Source organism: Acipenser ruthenus, chromosome 4 (assembly GCF_902713425.1).
Source record: "Acipenser ruthenus chromosome 4, fAciRut3.2 maternal haplotype, whole genome shotgun sequence".
NCBI lineage: Eukaryota > Metazoa > Chordata > Actinopteri > Acipenseriformes > Acipenseridae > Acipenser > Acipenser ruthenus.
In genome coordinates, this window is record NC_081192.1 from 5,451,728 (window position 1) to 5,461,188 (window position 9,461).

At 35.6% G+C, this 9,461-nt stretch overlaps 1 protein-coding gene across 8 annotated transcripts in view; it reads left to right on the forward strand.

Annotated features, from left to right (window-relative positions):
* LOC117400317 (DNA-binding protein SATB1-like) overlaps window positions 1–5,902 on the forward strand; it is a 53,063-nt gene extending 47,161 nt beyond the window's left edge. For all 8 annotated transcript variants that reach the window (XM_034000092.3, XM_059021559.1, XM_059021565.1 and 5 more), the window contains 2 exons: window positions 3,593–3,796; window positions 4,161–5,902. In XM_034000092.3, the coding sequence (XP_033855983.3) occupies window positions 3,593–3,796; window positions 4,161–4,667 (711 nt within the window). In that variant the 3' untranslated portion in view covers window positions 4,668–5,902. The remainder of the gene's footprint in view (window positions 1–3,592; window positions 3,797–4,160) is intronic.
* Window positions 5,903–9,461: the final 3,559 nt, after the last annotated feature.

Here is a 9,461-nt window from a genome sequence, read left to right on the forward strand (position 1 = left end):
ATGTAGAGTAACTACTAAGATTTGCAAAAGTTTTTGTTTGTTGTAAAAAGGGGAGTTTAAAATGTCATTATTTTATTTATTTTTTGGTTACTAAATATATTAAACTCAAACTGTCCAATAATATTTGTTTCAAAGAGATGCAGCTCTCTAGAGTGCACCATGCACCGCATACTGATAAGTTAATGGTTTCATTGGCGTGTTCTACGTGTTAAAGCCTCTAACATGCTTAAGTGCACCTTCTGACGCTTTCATGGAAATATTAATTCTGACGTTGGTTGGTTGGTTATCCAAGAAGTGTTTTCCCCCATGGCTTGCTGCTAACTAAAAATACTGTACACTGTTCTATACCTACCCTTAGATTAGAATCCCATTGTTGTGTTGTGTGTTTGTTTTTGTTTTTTTTTGGTGAAACTATAACATTATTTTGATTGGAATTATAAATGGTATTCTTTTACGTATTTCTTATAATTTTTCTAAGAATAAGAAAATACAATTGCATTTTTGTTTGACTGTAAGTCGCCCTGGATAAGGGCGTCTGCTAAGAAATAAATAATAATAATAATTTAATTGTCAAATTGTATAGTCCTCTTTTGGGAAATAAAATGCCATGCAGTGCAGGTGGCTGAATAAAATATCTTTTAATTATATATTGTGATTGGTATATTTAAGGTGCTGGAATTGAGAAATATCAGAATAATTCATTTTAAGCCTATATTTGTGTGTGTGCTTTCATCAGATAAAATGTTTAGTAATTGATTAACTTTTTTTTGTCTTAAATTCTGATCTTTTAAAATGTGACATTCAGTTTCATAATACTAATACATAAGAATGCTTTTATACAGCAGCTTTACGTTTTTAAAAGACCACATACAGATCTAACTAAGGATTTGTTTTTAACTTGAAACAAAAAAGAATGCAAGCATGTTAATGAAATATAAATAGTAAATAAGTATACATTGCTGTACATTTTTTGTCAAAGTTTTAAATTTTTTAATGTAATTTTATTCTTTTTTTTTTTTTTTTTTTTAGCTCCTACATTTGAAAATGTTGTACTGTAACAGTTGATGGGTGAATTTATTCAGGGTATTTGGCCTATTTTCCCTATCCTTGTTTTCTGAAAATTTGAAGACCTGAGTGGTTATATCTGCATAATATTAAGATTCCTCCAAATGTATTTGTTCACATTTTATTTTCAACATGTGTTTGCCTATTGTTGCAAGAGATTCACATATGCTGTTGGATCATAGGCAAGTGCACATTAATATTTCTTCAGTGGCAGATGGATGTGGAGTTTAGTGTTTAGTTGAGTCTTTACAATACATAACTTTACAGGGTTGTTTGCTGTGAATAACAGGTTTCAAATATATTATATTTGAATTTATCTGCATGCCATTTTCGAGTTGTGCTGGGCTTGTGCCAGTATCAAAAAAAACAATAATGCTTTGTCTTTTAACTAGCACTCTCTTTTGTCTAGTTTTTCTCATAGGTGTTTATTACGTATTTTGCATTTGTATTGGAATTGAAATTTACGAAGCACTAGCAGCCCTTATTTTCCCAAATCTTGACCATGAAACTGCATTTTAATGCATTACATCCAAATGTTTTTAGTCAGTTCGCATTTAATTAGTTTTTGTTTTTTAAATCGTTAATTTAGAGGAAAAAATGAGTTCCCTTTTGCCACTGCTGATCGTGTGCCTTGCATTTGATTTCATATTTAACAATTTTTTCTGAAAATACATGTCATCACTACCTGCCACACGCTGACAGACAGTTAAAACATGATAGTGACACTTTTATATTCACACAGGCCAGGCCTGTTAATATAGTACATGTCACAGTTGTCCCAGTACTAGGTGTGCCGTGTATTACTCAACATCTGTTCTTTGGTTGCGAAGCAATTGTGCTTGTGAAATAACTTTGCACATATTACTGCTATATGTAGATTCCGTTGCATCTTACAAAATGTATGTATTTGTTGTACGATTTCTCTAACACTTGGTAACTATTTGAATACATTTAAGGAGTCTGTAAATGGACAGAGTTTAAATAACATTTACACTGGGTTCTTCAGTGCTAGCAGTGTTACACAGACCTCCTTCAGAGCCAGTTTAACCCAGAAAAAGATAATGTTACAGCTATTAAAACACTGGCCTGTTAGTCTTCTGTTCATCCCACACAGTTGACAGAATGTTCTTTGTTAATAATTCATGCCTGGCATTCACTATTGACAAAGATGTCTTCCGTACAGAGGAATTGGCAATAAGTTACAAAATTAGCAAAACGTATCTCGAACAAAATACTGCAGGTTATACAACAGGAATGACATGATTCACTCTTGGTAGTTTTTTAAACTTAACATCTGTGTATTTAGAGCATGTATCCTTTAATGTACATATGGTTTTTCATATCTGTAATTAACTATTGTATTACTGCAGGGTTCTCTTGTGAGAGACCATGTAGCTCTGTTATACTACCTATAGAGATGTTTAAGTTACAATAATGAATAGTATTGTGTGTATTGGGACTCCCTGAATGTACTGTAGCTCTGTGGGAGCCAGTGGTACAAGAGTGTCTAATAAAGTTTGCCTTGCAAGTGTTAAAGAAATGCTTGCATGAGGCTGATGAATGAGGATCCTAGAAGTTCCCCATTAAATTGCCAGTGTCTACAGTTTATATTCCAGTAGTCTTGAGGAAGCGGAAAATAATGTGATAAAACACAAACACAAATGAGGCCTCTGTATGAAATGCCAAAGAAAAATGTTATGGGTTCTGTGTAGATCCATAGTTTATTCACAAACTGGAAGTAAACATACATTTTAATGTTGTCCAAACATTCTCTTTTGATTCTAGCATTTTCTGGTATGTTTGGGTGCATAAATAGTCGCGCTTTAAAACCAAAACTTTTTGTTAAGATTCAAGTAAAATACTGAACTATGTATGTAAACTTCTGATCGGCAATGCCATTTCTTTATAATTTAACTATGTACTGCTTTTACTTCATTTCTCCCGTGTTTTTCTCCAGGTAGTAATTAATTAAAGATAGTTACAGTGGGAAATTGTTTTTGTTTGATCCAAGACAATCCTACAGTAGCCATTATAAGAACAAAACAATATTACAAAGACTAAATTAAAACACAGGGAGCAGAATAAGGTGGAACCTTGTTTTTATTTTCCATTTAGGAAGAGGTAAAAGCAGTGAAAAGAAAGTGCAGCACTTATCTTCACTTTGCAGTGGACCTTCTCTTTTCTATGACTAGCAAACTGGTTTGTGAGTGAGCAGCCCCTGAAATGCCTTTTTATTTTTATTTTTTATTATTATTATTATTATTATTTGTTTTAATCCTGTGCAAATGAAGGCCGCTGCTGCTGCTGCTGCTGCTGCTTACTGTACTGTAGATTATTGGTGCAGGCCTGACTGTGCCAGGACTAGTGCTGTCCAAACAGATTCATGCTTGCTTTCTTTAAGGCTTCCAAGTTCTTTTTGTGGAAAAACAGAAGTAAAGGAAACATAATTAGTATGATATACACCTCTTAATGCTACTAAACGTAGTGTTTCTTAAAGTGTAAGACTATTGTGTTTTGTTGTCTACAGGGTTGGCTGTGTGAGCTCCTGCGCTGGAAGGAGGACCCGTCTCCTGAGAACAGAACTCTCTGGGAGAACCTCTCCATGATCCGCCGGTTCCTGAGTCTTCCCCAGGCTGAGCGAGATGCCATTTATGAGCAGGAGAGCAATGGGAGCCAACACCATGTCGACAGGCCACCCCTCATGATGCACGTTCCTACAGACCCAATTCAGGTTAGATTAGGCAACAACAACAACAACCACCACAAAATGTTAAGCAATTTTCTCATTTTAAAGTGGCAGATCTCTTGCTGAATTTGCTGAAATGTTTGTTTTGGGTAACCTGAGAAGGGAGAACTTTTAGAACTTTTTGCTTGCTGGCTCTGTTTGAAGAAAACCCATCATAGGAAAAATCTGAGCCACTGGTCACACTATTTTCCACTTGGCTGTAATAAAATTGCGTAGAATTTAGAAGTTTGGTATTTTTTTATGAGATGGGTATACAAGATGTCAGGCCCATCTATATTTAGCACAGCACCATAGTTTAATTTTTGACCATTGAAAATTGTTCATGACTGTTGTCTTGTGTTTTTTACAGCAGTCACAACAGCAACATTCACACCCACAGCAGCAGCAGCAGCAGCAGCAGCAGCAACAACACCACCAACACCAACAGGCAGGTCCCAGGCTGCCCCCAAGGCAGCCTTCCACAGCATCACCAGCAGAGTCCGAAGACGACAGCAGGCAGAAATCAAGGCCCCAAACCAAGATCTCCACGGAAGCCCTGGGAATCCTGCAGAGCTTTATCCAAGACGTAGGCCTGTATCCAGATGAAGAAGCCATCCAGACACTGTCTGCACAACTGGACCTGCCCAAGCACACCATCATCAAGTTCTTTCAAAACCAGCGCTTCTATCTGAATCACCACGGGAAGCAGAAGGACAATTCGGTTTTGGAGGTAGACGTGGCAGAATATAAAGAAGATGAGCTGCTCAAAGACTTGGAGGAAAGCATCCAAACTAAAAGTACAATCTTTTCCATTAAAATAGAGGAGCACTTGTCTGGAGAACTGAATTCCAAGTCTGATGCTGAATCTAAAGACTAATTTAATATTATAGTAATAATAATAATTCCTTTTATCTTACATTTTTACAGTGCCACTGAAAATACTATTTAAATAGACTTGCTGTTTTTGTTTTGGGTTTTTTTTTCTGTGGTTTTTGGTAAACCTGTATTAGTCACTGTAAAGACTGATGCATCTCTATAAAAACTTGCACAATGTTGATAAAACCTGTACCCCGTGGATTTTGCAGACTGCACTTAATGTCCTTTGTTTATACACTGATATGCAGCTACTGATGAAGTTATTGGAATTGATAGACAATGTTTACTTGGTGTTCACTGGATTTTACAGCAGATTAATTTATAGTAACCATGTTAATGACAAGGCCTTTGGTACTAATTCTGAAGCCTGCTGGCAAGCATTGAGCTGTTCTTATAGACTTAAACTTGAGCTCTGGAAACTGACACAGCAAACTAGAATAGAAGAGTATGTCGTACTCTTGAATATTTGTTAGGAAAAAAAATAATTGAATAAACTGTAGAAGAATACTGTTTGAAAAACTATGCCAACAAATGCCTTGTATTATATGGCACTGCCGATATTCAGTTATTTTGCAAAAACGTTGTCACCTGTAACGTTCTGAATCTCATCTTCACACAGTTTTTAAAATGTGAAACACAACTTTTTTTGTATGTGTCTCGTCTTAACATTATTTATTTGCAGAACCTGCAGCATCCTGATGTAATTATTTTTTTGGAAGTTTATGTAATATTGCCTTTTTATTTAATTTTAATCGTACGGATGTTTTTTTCTATTTATAAATGTATTTTGATGGGCAGTAAAACAAAAAGTGTCTTAAGTCTTCAATGGAAAATAATGTGCTTTAAAGGTTGCCTATAAAAGTGCTATATGTTAAGCAACTCATGCTAAAAGCTTCACGATTTAATGTTGTATGCAATTTTTACTCATGCAAATAAGCTTAGGTAAATGACTAACTGATAGAACACCTTAGAAAAACATATGCAATTTATGTGAAAATTGATGTTTGCAATGTGTCTTCCTTTGGTTTACAATTAAATTTGAAGTTATTCCTGTATAAATATTCTGTATACAAAGTGTTTTTTTTTTTTTTTTTATGAGTTTCTTGCAACGAGAACACCGGTTATTTTGTTAAAACTGGCTGTTTTATAAATGTATCTCAGTTTCTTTATGCAGACATGTTCTAATTAGGAGTGGTTATTGATTGTTAAATGACACAATTAAACTATGTTTGTATGGTACAAGAGTGGTTGTCTGCTTGATTACAAATGTCTGATCTATAGTTCAACAGAATAATGGCATGAAAATCTTAAAACATGAGCTGTAATGAACATCAAGCTTCAGACTGAATGTTCACCAATAGCATTTCACAGAAACAGTCCAACAAGCTCAGCATTGAAGGTTTCCTTATAATGAGTAGTATCTCGTACAGCATAGTGGTTGCGCTATTCTGTCACTTTTTGCACAACAGAAAATATAAATAATTGAATCTTTGCCTGCCTTGGCTTTCTACTTGTGGAAAAACATATGTTGAATGCTGTTTAATTCCACATGCAATGCAACATCCAGCATTTCCTTGGTTTTTCGGGTCATCTTTTGCAGTGGTCAAGCCCAGTTCATCCCAGGCATGCTCAGTGAGGTCAAAACCCAACTATAATCATTGGGGGCAATAAATGTACTACATGTAATCAGATAACCAAGATATTCACTGAAAAGCTCATATACCCAAATAACATGACCAAATTATACACCATCCCCATTTCTAGCCAAACTCCCTTGAAACTCACGTGTGCGTGTGTGTGTGTGTGTTGAATTGACCGATATACAGGTTTCCGATAATGAATGGCAGCTGTATGTATAACCTATTCATCATGCCATACATACATACATCCTATCTATCTATCTATCTATCTATCTATCTATCTATCTCTGTCTAGGGAACAAAGTATTGTGGATGCACCATAATATGACTCGGGGGGGGGGGGGGGGGGGGCAGCGCGGCAGCGCAGTCAAATAGAAAATTCCAATCTCCTATAGAAGCTGTGCAATGAAACAATAAATCCTCCCACTGACTCATTCAGGAACTAACAGGTACTAGTGCAGAAGAAGTAGGAGGATTGGTAGTGGTGAATAACAATCTCTTCTTATTAGACAAACATCCTGACGGCACACTTATTACAATTGAAATAGTGCTCATGTATGTGTGGCTTAATACTTTTCCATTAACTAATAACTACATGAGGTGATTGTTTTTGGATTAGCTATTCTAATTCAAGTAAACCCATTTTCCTGCATACTGTACATACTGAATAAATACATTTTGGGTTATTTTACAAAGAAAAAAAACAGGAATCGGGGATAGAATTTCTTAATTTGCTTTATTCTTGTGCCATGAAAAATAGTTATATTGAAATAAGTATCTGCATAGTTTACTGAAATATTTACAAACTACTGCTCAAAATGTGTTGTTTTCTCTTGGTCTGTAGAAATCAATCCTAATTCCGATACTGATAGGAATGTACTGATATGCAGTTGATTATCAAGAACATGCATGCTTTTAAACAGGTCTTTAGTTTTCATCAGGTAATCCAGACATTGTGTTGCTTTTTGCTTACTGACAAAAACTTTCCATATGAAATTATGTGTTTCAGTGCAAATATATAAACACTGATGTTATAAAAAAAAAAAAGATTCATATATATTTAAAACTTTCCCAACTGTACATCCTTTTTCTTGAATAGAGCTTAATTATATCTTATAACTTACAAATCAGAACACCTCACTACAGCCTTTTTACAAACACTTCAATGAAATGCAGTACAAAGAAATGCTTTGTTAATCATTTATTTGAGTCCAAACTCTGTTCAGGGTTGGACATATATGTGTCACTTCCACTGATAAGAGACTTCTATGAAGTTTGCATGGTACAATCTGTAGTACTTTCAGAAAGGAGACGGTCACAAGATTTGAAATGAACAATTATTGCATTTGACAAATGATCATGCCCATAATGAAACATAATATAATTTGGCACATGGTCTAGTCCATTGGAGCTCAAGAGCCACCCCTATACGCTGGCCAAACTATGATGTAATATAACCAGGCATCATAGAATCTGTTTGTTGCGGAACAACATGGAAAAACACAGATTTTCTATTCTGTCGGAGAATTTTTAATTTTACACTTGGGTCGAGGCAAAAAACATGCCAGCCTTTTTTTGTTGTTTGGTAACCTGATCAGTACACTTCTCATATATAATCATCAACACAGACAATGTTGCTTTAAATTTACGTAAACATACTTGTTCAATAAAACCACTTCTGGTGTACAGAGGTCAAGGTTGAGTAAGGCGCACTGTCACATTCATGTTGAAAACCAGCTGCAGTTTACTTCAGTATCCAGTGCGTTGTTACTACTGAACAAGCTGCTTAAAGATGCCGAAAACTATAAAAAAAACACTAAAGATCGGGTCAATGAGTTTGGCAATAGCCACCCAGGTGGCAAAGAGATAAACTGATCTGAATACTATCTTTTGGTTTTTATTATTTGTAATCTTTAAAGTAAAATGGTAAGTTTGTTTATATTATTGATTGATGGCACTGGTGAGCTTGTAACTTCCTCAGAATTTAAAAGTGTACCAATAAATACTGTGTTAACTGTTCAATAGTACTGTTTGTGTATCTTAATGTGACGGGGTACTCAATTTTAGCCTTTTTAATTGCGGAATAATGCAGATATAAAAAAATATATTTTTTTTTTATTGTGGAAAACTAGGATCCCTGAGGATAACTAATGCCAGCAGGCAGGACAAGTGGCACTCTGGGTGACCTTCCTCCTGGACAAGGCGCACTGCAACGTGGAGGCAGGGGAGGAGGAAGATCAAACAAAGAAACGACAAGGAGGTATAGAAGAAAAGGCTGTTTATAGGAACAGTTTGATTATGTATGTGATTGGTGGGTGGATTCCACTTTCAGAAACATAGCATAGTTTCCAATTTAGATAGGAGACATCCACAAGATTTGAAATGAACAATTCTTAATTGCATTTGACAAATGGCCATGCCCATAATTAAGGCCCTGTGAAAATCACGGAAATGTTCTTTAAAATTCACGCCAGTGTCACGGGTAAAGTATTGTATTTCGCAGAATGTGCACCAAACTATTTTATAAATTGTGTGTACAGATTATTAGTTTTTTAAACATCAAATATAGAGATAAATGCACTGACATCATCAAAATCATTGTCAAAGTTATTCAAGCACTTTACAATAGCTTGTGAAACGGTGTTGTAATTAACAGCCTATAAGGACAGCTTTCAGTTCTAGTATGTCAGGTGCATGTTCACCAGACCACTGACAAGCAATCGGACTGTTTTACCAATTCCATAATCTCCTGCCTGTGATATTCGGCAACTTTAGGTAAGTATTCATGTCTCAGCTGGGCTGATGAAGGAATCACTCCACCATTTGCTACACTCAGTCTGAAGAATTTACGTAACTTTTGGTTGTCCAGTTTTTCAAGAGGGATATTTGTGCAAACAAATGCCTCTGTCAGGTCAAGATTTAATGTGTTTCGTGATTAAGGGTTTTCAGTGGACTTTTGGAACTTGGAAGTCACCGTTTTTTGTTTCTTTGCAAGTAAAGCAGTCACAGTACTGCTCTGGATTTCCACCTTTCTCTTTCAATGAATACTTGAATCTAAATTCCTGTCAACAGCACCGATTCTCCACAGTGATCTACAGTAACATTGCTGGATGTACAGAAGAGCTTACCTCTGATGCTGTGTAAAACTCCTGCTG